General features: G+C 35.3%; 1 protein-coding gene across 4 annotated transcripts in view; it reads right to left on the bottom strand.

Moving 5' to 3' along the window:
- The window catches only part of dym (dymeclin), a 95463-nt gene that overhangs the window by 57319 nt on the left and 23123 nt on the right, over window positions 1–15021 (bottom strand). For all 4 annotated transcript variants that reach the window (XM_058757674.1, XM_058757675.1, XM_058757672.1 and 1 more), the window contains exons 9-13: window positions 9864–10049; window positions 9288–9466; window positions 8237–8362; window positions 6603–6716; window positions 6201–6295 (exon numbers count right to left, since the gene is read on the bottom strand). In XM_058757674.1, the coding sequence (XP_058613657.1) occupies window positions 6201–6295; window positions 6603–6716; window positions 8237–8362; window positions 9288–9466; window positions 9864–10049 (700 nt within the window). The remainder of the gene's footprint in view (window positions 1–6200; window positions 6296–6602; window positions 6717–8236; window positions 8363–9287; window positions 9467–9863; window positions 10050–15021) is intronic.

The following is a 15021-nucleotide window of genomic DNA, read 5'->3' as shown; positions in this document are numbered from 1 at the left end:
TGTTGTTTAATGCATTACATTAAAATATTATATCCATTATGAATAATGTGTATTATAATATAATCAATCAGTCTTAATATTGTTAACTACAACCAAAACTATTTAAAACATTTCTGTTCATTGAAATAGAGCTGAAATTAAGTCAAATCTAATATATTTAATATACCAATAGATGACTATAGATATCTAAAAATAATACAAAACATTTTTGTAGATTGAAATAAACTTTAACTGAAATAAAATAATCAAAAAACTTATTTTATTTGACCCTGATGTACTACAAGTGAAATAAAAATAAAACGTATATACACATTTAAAAAATACTAATAAAAAGTACATGCAGTTTGATGTTGTTTAATGTATTATAAATTATAGTGTAATATCCATTATTGATATAAAAACATAAAATGAATCATAATGCATATTATAATGCTTGTGAATAAGGATTAGTTTTGTTAACCATTATAACACTTCTGTTATTTGAAATAAAGCTGAAATGAAATAAAACCTAGATATTAATTAAATGAAAATAAGGTTAAAATACTAAAATTACTAACTAGCAAAAATTAAAACTGAACTAAAACTGAAACAAAATAAATTAAACCTAAATAGCAATATAAAAAAAAATTAAAATGACAAAAGCACTTAACAAAAATACAAAAATTAAACTAAAAAAATAAAAATATTAATTTTTCAAAATATTAATAAAAAAAAAAAACAGTACAAAAATAATACTATGAATCAATTATAGTGCATGAAGGACTCCTTTATAATGAATTTTATATACAGTACATCACAGAATGTGTTACCATATCACTAATAAAACAACATAAGCTTTCTTTGTAATTAATAAATTGCCTAAAGGCAGTTTTAACTACAAACCCGACCACAGAACATGGTATTTACATCATACTGAGCGTCTGGTTTGCTTTAAAAGCGTGTAAGGTCATAGGAAATAATGCCTGATGATTGACATTAGCCTATGCAGCAGAACTGCAGCTCCACCCGTAAATAAAATCTGAGAAAATAGCATAATTATTCAATTTAGCCACCATAAACACTGACCTTTGCCTACTCGCAAAACTGTCGCTTGGCACGCACAGCCATGCTAACTATGAGCTAACCGCTAACACCGCCGGTGCGCCACAGCTCTACAAAACAGCTTTAAAAGAAAGCTCTGCACTGCCACTATAATGTACAATTAGTGCGCTTGGCCCCGCGTTCCCCCGTCATTAGCAGAGTTGCTACGGGCATTTACATAAACGGTACACGTTGCTACCGCGGTTGAGCATTATCTCCAGCCGCCAACAGCACACGAGCCGCTGCCAATACCCCTGCCCTCCGCCAAGCACGCTGGAGGAGAAGGAACAAATAAAATTAAATGCTGACACTGCTGGAGAAAATATGGCTGACATTTCAGAAGAACGTGCCATAATGCTGTTTTAGTGCTACATTTTTCTTTTGGCAGGATCGTGCGCTTCCTAATGAGGTAAAATGAAGAGAGAGAGTTCAGTGCGACTGAGGTTTTGACTGAGTGTCAAGAACTAGTTATTATTTAGATCCTCTTCCATAACGTTTGATTGTACCGCCACTGAAATGATGTTTCAACGGAGCTGTGGGCTTGTGATGTTTGTGAATTGAAAGAATTCAGCGCAGCTTTAAATGATTCACAAATGATTCTATTGAGAGACTCTTTTTAATTCATTCTCTGGAAAGATGAAGACTGTTACCGGTTTGAATCCGTCTAAATTACTAAAAGAATCATTAAATGGAAACATTAGGAAACCAGAATTTAAATCAGAACAACAAACTCACAGTACAACCTAGTTCAATTCATAAATGACTCTTTTGAAATGGTCTTTTAAGAAATTGGCCAAAAGAACCAAACCAGCCTCAATCTCACATTATCATTCTGAATCGGTCTAAATTACCAAAAGAATCGTTAAGAAACCAGAATCTAAATTAGAAGAAAAAAAAAAAAAAAAAAACTCACAGAACCACCTAGTTCAATTCACAAATGACTCTTTTGAGCAGTTCTTTTTAACGGATTCATCAAAAGACGAAGAAAAGACTAATCCGCTCTCGATATACCATGTGTTAGAGGTTTGAATCTGTACAAAAGTACTAAAAGAATCATTAATGGAATCAATGAGGAAACCAGAATCGTAATCTGAACAGCAAACATACAGTACAGACCTATTCTGATTAAAAGAAATGACTCTTTTGAGCAGTTCTTTTTAATGAATTGGTCAAAAGACTCCAAAGACAATCAAATCAATCTCAATCTTAGATGTTATCAAGTTTGATTCAGTTAAAAGTACTAAAAGAACACACCTTGTGTGTTTTTGACAGTATTGGCGCAATCAGATGATAACCAAGATAACTAATCAGGTGCTGTTTGACCGGTCTTTTAGTGTACCCACGCTTCAGGTGTAACGCTCTCTGAATAAGCGCACATCAGAGCAGCACGTGAATGTAATGTTTAACCGGCAAGGCTTTAGCACATGCAAATTACGTACCTTTGTGATTGCGAATAAGTGCAGTGTCTCGTGAGTTGCGGTTGGACCTGGAGCCGGGAGACATAGTAAATACAGCGCATTGCTTGAGGTAGATGTTGTGTTTTGTTAGTAAATGTTTCGTTATATTACTAGTGTTGCCTCCTTTGTTCACCATTACTCTACTGCATGCATATTGCCTCCGACACTGCTGTCGCTTAGTTTTGTAACGTGAGCTCACACTTTCGAGCAGTTCACTCTTGCCGCCACTGACTGCACGCAAACACACACTGCGCATGTGCATGGATATCACACGCACGTTGAGCAAACGACGGCCACATCATTCAGTGAAGGAAAATGACAAGCAGCAGCTCCTAATTCGGCATTAACATTGGAAGTATACAGAGATAAAACAACGCAAGTATCGATAACAGTATCATTTGTCCTGAAGCTTATCGGTAATAAATGAAATTGACCCAATTACGTACCGGTCCAAAAAAATACCGGTTCTCGGTACCCATCCCTAGTCTGAATCTCATGCTATTGGTTTGAATCGGTCTGAAGTATTAAAAGAATCGTTAAGAAACCAGTATCCAAATCAGAAGAACAAATAAATAGTACAACCTACTCTACTTCACGAATGACTCTGAGTGCTTCTTTTAAATAAATTGGTCAAAAGGCTCAGGAAAAAGCTAAATCAGTCTCAGTCTCACATTAGTGGTTTTAATTGGTCTGAATAACTTAAAAAACCATCATTGATGAAGAACGCAGAATCTAATTGAACAACCTAGTTCAATTCACAAATGACTCTTTTGAGCAGTTCTTTTTCATGAGTTTGTCAAAAGACTCAGAAAAGAACCAAATTTAAAGATTAAGGAAAACTCTGCTACTGCTCGCATGTTAAACCTCCTTTGAGCTGTGCTTGCTCTGTTCCAGATGAAGTCATGGCAAAATCTGGGCAACAGAAACCAAAACATAAACATAGTAACATGCTTTTCACAATGACAAAACAATAAATACGGCGATGCATCAAAACACATGATTTTACTCAACTAAAGCCACTGACTCTGCCAGAGGATGGGTTTTTTATGCTCTTATTTACAATGTGGCATGATGTTTTCATGTTATATAAAAGGATGTGCGATATTATTCAGGAAACAAAAGCCTTGCAAATTTCCAACCAATCCGACCGTTGATTGTCAGCAGCCTTGAAAACAGCCTGCACGGCTCCGTTTCAGTGCATCTGAGGTGACCGGGGTGTTTTGCTAGCAAAGTCAACAAACATTTCATTCACTTTAATTCAGTGTGTGTATCACAAACATCATGCAATGAAACACGATCTGTTTGTGTTCAACGGTGGATAAATGGAAGTGTTAGAAAGCGCTTGTTTGTTCTCTAACAGTTGCTCACCTTCCTGATCTCAAACAAGATCCAGTTTCTGGACCGATGCAAATAAGCCCATCTGTGATGTTGGACCGCGGCCTAACGGCACATTTACTCAACGTGGACACAAACAGACTCACCTGATAACAGCAGTAGCATCTAACACTCACACCCACTCATAAACAACATATTTACTGACAAGTTATGATTATTATAAAATGTTCAATTATTTTTCTTATTACAATTTTACATTTTTAAAAGGGGGACAAATGTAGATTACATTTTTGTGTAACACGCACAAAACAAAGAACATTAGAATTAGTAAATATTAATTATATGTTACTTATTAAACTGCACTGAATTTCACCTCAGAAGAATTTAGTAAAACAGCTGTTTATTAAACACTGCATACCAGAGGGCCGTTGCTAACTATTGGCAGAACAGGCACTTGAGTGCCTGGATTTAATAGAGACAACAGTAACATTATTTGTATCAATGATACTTCTTCATTAATAATAGGCTAGTAAAAAGATGCCATTAAACATTATTTAAAATATACCATTTTGGTATAAACAATACCAAATTGTTTCTATATTAATTTGTAAGTTCAATGTGAAAATGACAACACAAATATATTAATATGCATTTAGTCACATTTGAATTACACACTGAATTAATTACAGAAAAAATGTGTGATTATTTTTTTAATTGAATAGCAGACAGCACTAATCTTAACCTTTTATAGATGTTACTGTTGGTAATATTAGTTAGTTTTACTGCTGAATATGCATTTAAATTTAATTTCCAATTTTATAGGGCCCCCCAGAAAAAGATTGGGACGGCCCCCCACACCCTTGGCCCCCTACAAATGGGCCAATAATAATAATCGATAATCCAGTCGATAATCCAGCCCTCAAATGAAGTTAATTGAATAGCCCTGCTATAGTTAATGGCATGTGTTTCATGTTTACATTGAGCACTCCCCACCAGGTACAATATTCTGATTGTTTGCATCTTGTTTTTAAGCCCATAAATAATAATGTACTCTAATAAATTTATATTGTAATGTACTCATTCTAATATATTAAAATCATCTTAACATTGCTGGTAGGTTATCATTGCACAAATCAACACACACTCTACGTTTAAAAAATAAAAATAAAAATCAGAAGAGTTCTAAACTAATGCACTGTCTTCACAGTATCTCACACACACACGTTTAGTCAGATCACACTGCGCGCCCCGCAATTATATCAATAAAATAGCTGAAGAGCTACATTATCTTTCTCAACAAGGAGCTTGTAACATCATCGTTTCTAAAGCATTTAAAGCCACAGCTTCACTGTTAATAGAGAAACACAGCAAAACGGTGGCAATTCATACACAGCCTCTCTCTCTCTCTCTCTCATATAAATGCTTATATATAACACTTGAAAAATTTAACTTTTCTGATAATAGAATATTGAAGTGGAGATCGCTAAACTGCAAGCTAACCAGTGTTTTCAGAAAGCAAGCGCGTTTATCCACAGTGGAGAGAGTGCGTGTACACATGGTTGCCAGGTTGACAAACATAAGTAACACACTTATAAGTAACACACAGATATTTCCGTATTGCGCAAGTGTCTGTTTCGGGGATTATGTCTCTTTATATCAGGCAACCCAGTTGTGTTCCTCTGCAGCCAGATTAAACCTTGTTGTAGCTTATATATTATGCTCTATTCATTATTATTATTATTATTTTTTTTTTTTAGAAACCTTGCACTTTCACTCCGTTTTAAACAGTGTTCTTGTATTCAAATTAAGCGCGGCCAACTGTAGCTGTCCCTGTATCGATACTTGTATCGTCAGATCTCTGTGTATCGATGTATTGAACAGCACGAATATATAAATTAAAAATAAAATAATGAAATATTTTTTGTTCATTTGATTGATTGAAACAAAAAGACAAAAGTAAACAATCAACCTAAATCTCAGATGTTAATGGTTTGAAGCAGCTTAAAGTACTACAAAAATCATCACTGGAATTATTAAGTAATTAATATTCAATTTAAAAATTAATCAGTTATTAAAATGAATTTTTAAAAAAATTAAGAATTACTACATCTGTCTGTCTGATTTAAAAAATAAAAAAAAAGATCTGAAATAGTAATAATCATGATCAACTTCATGCATCCTTGATGAATAAAAGTATTAATTTCTTCACAAAAAAATCTTACTGACCCCATTTTTTGACCAGCACTGTACATACAATACATATAATACTAAAATATAATCAAATATTCAATATTCAATAATCAACTAACCAGTTGTTGGTTGACTAACCTTATAATTCGTTGGGCGGCGTACTGGTGTAGGTTACGAAACTGGGCCGACATGTTGGCTAGGGCAGCCAGGCAGTTCGTGTGGAGGTATTTATCCTGAAGCAGGGGAAATCAATAAAACCATGCATAAATAATGTGTGTTGTTTCTTCTCGCAGGGCAAAACAGAATGAAATGGCTCCATTATACTTTGAATATAAAAACCCGCTCTATTCATTGGACTCCCTGGACTGAATATGTTCACAGATCTAATATAAAACTTCAGCAATCTTGTAAAACTCGTGAGATGGTTGCTGTGAGTCTTGCTGTTGCATAATAAATTTGCATGTGCCCACGGCCAAAGACCTGGATATTTATGGAGCTTTGCGTCTAAATGACTGTTTTTGTCACTGGTTCTGGTCTCACCCTGGTCCGTGTCATGTTGAACTGGATGGTCCGAATCACAACCAGGATCAACAGGCTGCCCAGAGAGATCTCCGTTAGAACGCGCTCCGTATACCATGAGATGTTCTTCAACATCTGAGAGAGAGAAAACAGAAAACAACAATAACTAACAATAAAAACATAGGTTGTTGCTCTATTTAAAGGGTGATGATAAATTTGATAAAAAGGGTCATCTAAGATGTATGAGAGAGAATGAGAATGTTTACACATACGAGGGATTACAGAAGCTCCACAGTGCAACAGAATGACAGCGACAGGACAGGACACAGATAGTAAAAAGAATAATATACAAATATACAAAATAGACAATGTTTCAAAATAGCAAAAACACAATATATAATATACAATTATGCATGTACAGGTATGATATGTGCAAATTTGAAATGCAAATAAGTATGTGTGAAATAACGTATAATAGTGTTGATAAACACTATTGGATGAACTATTCTTTAAATACTCGATCTGATAGTGCCATCTTCACATGCACGCCTGAGTATCTGTGTGGGAGAAGACATCACATCTGCAGATGATATTTTTAGCACAGTCATTGAATTCATTTGTGTCACACTTTAAGAACGCCAACAGAGTTTGAATAAAATGATGAGAGATGCACATAAAGAGATGGATGGAGTACAAAAGGTTTGAATTAATCAGAGTCTGAAGAGTAAATTGTTTAAAAGGAAAATCTACCATTGAATCTACCAGGTCAATCTGAATTTCAAAGCTCTTGCACTTATTTCAGATGCAAATAACTCCTGTAACCAACAAAACCACACATTAAGCTAATATTAAAAAAATGTAAATAGTATTAAAACAAAAGCTAGTTTGAAAACACACTTGGTCAAATTTGGTCTTTGTTATTGAGTTGCTGTAATTGTATGCAAACCACAACCTTTAAACAACTGCTGATGTATATTCTGAACTAACAGTGTCTGTGTGCGAGTTCTGATGAAAAACATTAGAACATCTGATACACAAACAAAAATCGACAAATAAATGTGCAAACACACGTGTGCATGCATATCACTGTTATTTTCATACAGATCTATAAACATAAGCCCAATGGAAAACCAACCCCAAATACAATCTGTCCTGCATCAGTTACACAAATACAAATATACACAGAACACACACACACACGTTTGTTTTTGTGAAAAGTGGGGACATCCCATAGGCGTAATGGTTTTTATACTGTACAAACTGTATGTGCCATTGCCCTACACCAACCCTACACCTAACAGGAAACTTTCTGCTATTTCAGATTTTCAATACACTCTATTCTGTGATTTACAAGCGTTTTGAAAAGTGGGGACATGGGTAATGTCCTGAAACATCACCTTCTCCTTGTAATACCCATGTCATTATACAAATTTATGTCCTCATGTGTCACAAAAACGCGCACACACACACACGTGTCATGTTGGTCTCATTCCCTGCCTGGAATGACAGATCTGGAATCAGCTCCAGACTCGAACCTCTATCTAAGAACATATTCACACACACTGAAACCACTACAGGCTCTCAGATGAAGCTTTCATGGCAGATTCTTTATGTTTTAATCTGATTTCTGACTGGGATTATGTGTGTGACCTCACCACTTCATGTATGGAGCGGTTGAAGGTGTCGTCTTCCGTGAGGATGAGGAGGATGATGAGGGCCATGTACACATGATGAGAGTTTCTCTCCTCGACATGATACAAGATCTCAAGAATCGGCAACACCTACAGAGACGGAAAGACAAAATACTTTACTATTGTGTAAAAAAATAAAATAAAAAATAGTGGTCAACTGATGTTGATATTTGATTTATTTGTTTATTTATAGATATGAAATCACACTATTTAATTAAAAGACATTTAAATCTACAAGCATAACTGCTGAAATTTACATTTATTTTACATATTTATTAAATTATATATAATTTTAAAATTAATATTAAGAATATTTGTAAAATAAACTGTGTAAAAAACAACACTTAATTTAAAATCTGTAAAAGAAAAAATGGAAATAAATCAAATTTAAATAAAAAAAATCTGTAAAAGAAAAAAAGAAAATGTAAATTAAAATAAAAATCATTTTATTTTTCTATAAAATAAACAGATTTATACTTTAGATGGCAACTTTTTAATTCTGTATAGAATAAAAAGGAAATAAACACTTTAACCAACATTGTAATCAGTAATCAGTTATATCAATCTATCATTTTTTTTTAAATAAAGTTTGCGATAATTTTACATACAGTACACAGTGAATATGACATGAATATGACAGTGGCAAACTGCGCAGCGTATTTGAAATCAAGATTTTAAAGTTTCGATCAGTATATGAGAAAGTATTATAGCGTTTGCCTTTATATAACTAACAATAGAAAAGCAAATGTTATAATACTTGTTTACTTTTCTGTTCAATAGCTCTAATAATGTATGATCTTCTGATACACGGGCCAAACAGAAAAATGTAATGGCCAATAATTAAAAACGCCAAACATCAACCCACTAAAAGAAAAACACATCCTCGTCTAAGAAGTCCCGCCCACAATGAATGATTGACAGCAGTCTGAGTTTGCAACTGCATTGGAATGAATGCATACGTTCTATAAGCACTATGAAATGCATATGCACAGGTGCTGAATGCGTGTGATCTCACCAGGTTCTCCATGTCTGTGCGGGACAGTATGTACGTCCTCATGTTGCTGTTCTGGTGCAGTAGCGTGTAGAGCAGTAACGTCACCTGGTCTGATTTCTGCTGCTCGCACAGCGCTGTGTACAGACTGTTAAAGTTGATCTGAAACGTGTGAGGCTGAGGAGACGGGATGGACGAGGAATCTGAAACACACACAGTAACACTTTCAGTGAAATTAATTCAATTAATTTCAAGAGCAATCAATTCCTAGATCTAGGTTTCATTGCAGAGGTGATCGAGCTTTCGCTGTTGCTGGTCCTAGTCTAAGGAACAAATTACCAGCTTCTATCAGAGCTGCGCCCTCTTTGCCTGCATTTAAATGCTGGCTGAAAAAACATCTTCTGTCAATAGCTTTTGTCTAGCCATGTCAATTGTATTGTATTGTGTTTTGATGTTCTGTTGTCTCTTATCTGTTTTATTTTAGCTGTATTGTACAGCACTTTGGATCAACTGGTAGTTGTGTGAAAGTGCTTTATAAATAAAGAAAGAAAGAATTAAATGAGCTAAAATCACAAACAAACTGGGGCCGCTCTGGTTCACCTTGAGTGTTTTTGAAGCAGGTAACAGCCTGGCGGTAGGGGTTCGGACAGTCTGGTCCGTCGGTCAGATTGGCCAGAACCAGCAGTAATAGCAGACTCTGATTGGACAGCGGGAGAGGGTTCAGATCTTGCTCCGCTCCTGGCCTGCTGCCGACTCCGCCTAATGTGAACACGCTCCACAATCCACCTGAATAACACAGAAACCAATTACATCTGTTGGAAAATGATCAACATGGAATGACTTTAATTAATGGTGATAAAGGAAAAGGTCACGTCAAGCATTTATGACTCACATTATCATTGACATTAATTCCTGCACTATCTGAGATACAAACATGAATATTTCTACAGGAAGATTTTCATTTTGATTTTCGTTTTAGTAATTTTGTTATGTGCTTCTGTCATTTTTTATTTATATATAATATAATATAATATAATATAATATACATACATACATACATACATATATTAAAATACAAATATTGTGTGTGTGTATATTTAAATATTTTTCTATTTGTTACAAATGAATGGAAAATGGACATGAAAAAGTAAATTACAACTGCTTTTGGTGCAGAAGCCTTTTACCGGATGGAAAAAAGCTAAAAGAAGTACAGTATACGGCACATTTAAAACGGATTTTGCAATGGTGATGCACTTAAAAGATGTCGCTTCAGGCCAGAAGCAGAATAACTGAGGCAGAAGATGAATCATGAAAAGTGTAGTGGACAACCGGTCATGCTAATGGCTCAAAAAAGGACAGTTTCTTCGGCCTCAAGAGCTCCAGATGTTATCTATCTTATCTTTGCATCATAGGTTTGCATATGTAAATGACCGTTTGAACTAGGGATGCGCGGTATTATTACCGGTATATCTTAGGTTTCAAACGGTAAGATATCATAATTTTGCTCAATTCAGTATTTCATACACTGCTGTTGCAAAGTGCACCTTTAAACGTGACAACAGAACAACGCGATCAAACAGATGAAACTCTATAAACGCACCAAAATTAATAAATAAAGAGAACAGTAGAAGTGAAATATGGCATTACTTTGCATTCAAAACAGATGACAAAGGTGAACGAACTGACCTTACTGCACCTGTATGCAAGCGTTGCTATAAATCATGTGTTGCCACAGGAGGAGGCAACATATCCAATTTTTTAAGCATTTGTCGCTTGCTTCAATCAATTCCCTGATCTTTTCAGAGAATTAAGAGATCGACAGGTGAGTGCATCATTCATAAATTCAGATTTCATTTGAACTTTTATTTACAACTGATCAATGCACATACAGATGTGATACAGTAAGTGCAAATGACACGCTAGAACCAGTGAAGTTTTGGTCTTGTAATATATGCACTTGCATTTCATACAATCGAATATTACTTGAATTTGAATTAAGCAAGAGTTTTGCTATATTCATTTTAGTATCAATAATATGAAAGTAATGTTTCTGCCGCGCTGCCGACCGCTAATATGAAGCAGCGGAGAGAGCGAGTGAGATTTATACTTAATGCTTTTTCTTTGGCTATCTGAGGCTGAAATCTGAAAACAATCTGAGAGGGAGAGAAATAATAACGTGATTTTGAATATTACTTTGACTGTTAGAATAACACTTTACAATAAAGCAACATTTTTTGCATTAATTGCGTTACTTCAGTGGTTTTGTTTTTTTCCTTCATTCCTTCAAAAAAAGGTAACCTATATTCCCGGTAGGTTTGTTACATTTTGAGACATATTGTTTACACTATGCGTTTGAACTGAAAAGATAAGAAGATCTGAATATATTTTCATTTTATTACTTCAGTTATATATTTTTTTTTTCTCCAACATCAAAATGTTCCCTGTAGGTTTTTTGTTACGGTTTGATACAAAGGTATTAAGATATGAATCTGTTTTTATTATTATTATTTTAATAAAATTGTTTTCAATTCACTTATCTTTTGAGGCTGGACATTTGTCACCTATGGTATTGATTTAGTATCGATACCGAGGTATTACATTCTGGTATCGTACCAAAGCCAAAATTATGGTATCGAGCCATCCCTAGTTTGAACATAAGTATGTCTTACAGCAATACGTTTTGATGGTCGAAGATTAAAAACAAAAACTGGGGCCACAATGAAGGAAAATGATTAAACACTTTCTGAGCCAGAAAAAAACCCTGATATGTATGGGAAACCTTTTCATGTGCTCTTCTGTGATGTTATTTATGGATTTATTTATTTTTTAATTTATTATTTACATTTTTAATATTATGCTCCTTGTATAGTGACTTATTTTTTATTTATATTATACATGCGCATACACACACACACACACATATAGATACATGTGTATAATTCAGAATTACAACAAAAATGACATTTTCGCATAATTAAACTTTTTACTTCATAATTATGATTTATTATAGCATATTGTCATAATAATGACTTGATGATATCAACCAGTAAAGTTAATTGTTGCACAAGCAGAGCAAGTCATTAGATTTTATCATGCACAATAAGGCCAGGATCATGCAATAGAAAATAGTTTGGACGTCATGTTGACTTTAACGTTGCGAAAACAAGATGGGTTGAAAGTTTCCCGTCTAACAATGTTCAAACAGCAGGTCGCTGATGAATAGTAATTGATTTTAAACAGATTTCGAGTTACTAATCATTCAGGCATCGCATGGGGTCGGGTGGGTCGGAAAGAGCGAGAGAGTCGAGATGGAAATGAGATGCCTGTCTCCATGTCTAATCACTTGTGGCTGGACATCGCGGCCCCACCAGCAGACTGAAGCAGAGCCAGGATGTTAACAAACATCCACTGCAAATAAAAACAACAACACAGAGAAAGAGAGTAAGGAAAACTCCCAGACGCACGGCTCTGTCGGGCTCGGAGAATTCTGATATCATTGAGACACTGATAACATTAAAGGTCACTGGACTGATATTATTGGCTGCATCTATCCGTTAGGTTCCTCATGACATGACATCATTATGTTCTGAATGAACTGGAACTGTGATGAGATCACGACAGACGCCACGGCGACCTCAGTCGACCAATGAGAGCGCGCGCAGATGCCAGAGCAGACTGTAATCTACTCATCAGAGCCAATCAGAAGCCTGTAATCGCTCGCAGACACACTTTTATGATGGGAAAAATGATGGATGAAGAAAACATCCCTTTGATTAGCACACAATCTCTCTAAGTCTCTGTTCACTGTTTGTCCTGTGTGTGGTCCTTTTCTCTCAGCATAGCACAGATATAATATTACAAGAGTGAGAAACACACTCATATTTCATAGCATTTACTGTTTTCCCTACTTATGTTAGTCATAATTTAATATAAATAGCACAAAGTTTGTAGGTTTCATGCTTTAAAAACAATCAGAATTTAGTTGTATGACCATTTCCGTGCCCACGCCCACTAATATATATGGTAAGAAATCATTAAATTTATGACTTTGGTAAGTCATAATTATGACAGAAAAAGTCACTGCTTACAAGCTCATGACATTTTCTCTCACAATTTCAACTTTTACAGTCTATTATGATTTATCAAAGCATTTCGTCTTATGACGGGCTTCCATAATATGCGGTAAAATTCATGATATTCACAGATTTGAGAATTGCATTGCAATGCATAATGCATAATATATACTCAAAAATTTTAAATACTAAATGACAGGGAAAAAACAGATGCATTATCCATTGTAAGATTTATAAACTACTATTAGATTTAGAAATTAACTATTATTTTAAAAACATTAAGTTATTAAATATTAATATAAAAAATTACTTTAAAATATTAAGTATAAATATTTATTTATTAAATATAAATAAAATAAATATAAAATAAAATATGTACATCAGTTTGAATGCCCTGGATGGACTGGATTTTTTTTATTTGAAACTACAGTACGTCTACTAAAAACACAATCTGCACCAAGTGTGTGTGTGATGTGTCTTAACTCTATGTTTCTGCACTGTAGATGCTCTGGGGGTCTCAGTGTGTGTGTGTCCTGGGGTTGTTATTGTGGGCTGTGTTAACAGAGCTGCAGATAAATGAAGACATCATGGCTGCCATCCAGCAGAGCTGAGAACACACACACACACACAGAGGGGTTTTCCACGCTGTCAGTACATAAACAGGCGGCTGAGGGTGACAAATGCTGCTGCTAACTTCTACACACAAACACACACACACACACACACGTCTATGTCCTCCTGTAAAAGTCCCTGTGGATCTTTCTCTGAGCGTGTCTATTCAAACTCAGCAGCGTCTGAGGTATTACTCATTATAAAGTCTGAGGGACAGCAGAAATGATGGAAGTGTCTTGTCTTAAAGAGACACAGGCTACTGTAATTGTGTTTGTCTTAAAAATGTCTTGTGTTTGTGGGAGGTTTTTTTTTTAACTTTTGGAACAGAGCAAATTCTTTAGCAATAACAACACATATGGGGTTACTGAGTGATGGTTTATACTTCTGAAGCAAAATTTTGCCAAATTCTTGGTCAATTCACTGAGCTCAGGGAAAAACGTTCTTGCCATGTTGTATTGAGCATCTGACAATCTCAAAAATTTGACTAAATATTGATATTTTCCTAAGAAGCAGTTGTTGACACGAAGGCCAGTCTGTAAATGAGCGAAGAGGAAAAGAGTTTATTCATGCAAAGCCACCTGTCAGACGAAACACAGGACATCACGCGTGTGTATGTGTCAGATGAACACACGCATACTGTCACAGTCTCTTTAGAGAGAGTATATGTGGCACTCAATGTATACATCAACATAGTCAGGATTCCTGCAAAGTCTTCTGCTACTTCTTAACACTGGGCTTCTCTGTGTGTGTGTGTGTGTGTGTGTGTGTGTGTGTGTGTCATGTCTGACTGGACTACTAAAGCACTCCCTGTCTGCTGCTATAAGCCCACCACTACTTCCTGTCACCGTGATTTCAGCAGCAGATAGTGTGGTGTTTGATCGGGCACAACTTGCCACCATCATGCTGTGATAAAGCCAGCATCACTATGGGGTTGCTAAGCTGTTCTGAGTTGTTTCTAGGGGTTGCGATGCAGTAGCTAAGGTGAAGTTTCTGGGGGTTACTAAGGTGTTTCTAGGGAGTTGCTATGAGGTTGCTAAAGGTGTTCTGAGTGGTTTCTAGGGGTTGAGATGCAG

This window comes from Onychostoma macrolepis, chromosome 21, assembly GCF_012432095.1.
Source record: "Onychostoma macrolepis isolate SWU-2019 chromosome 21, ASM1243209v1, whole genome shotgun sequence".
NCBI classification, from domain to species: domain Eukaryota; kingdom Metazoa; phylum Chordata; class Actinopteri; order Cypriniformes; family Cyprinidae; genus Onychostoma; species Onychostoma macrolepis.
This window is presented reverse-complemented; position numbering and strand designations above follow the sequence as displayed.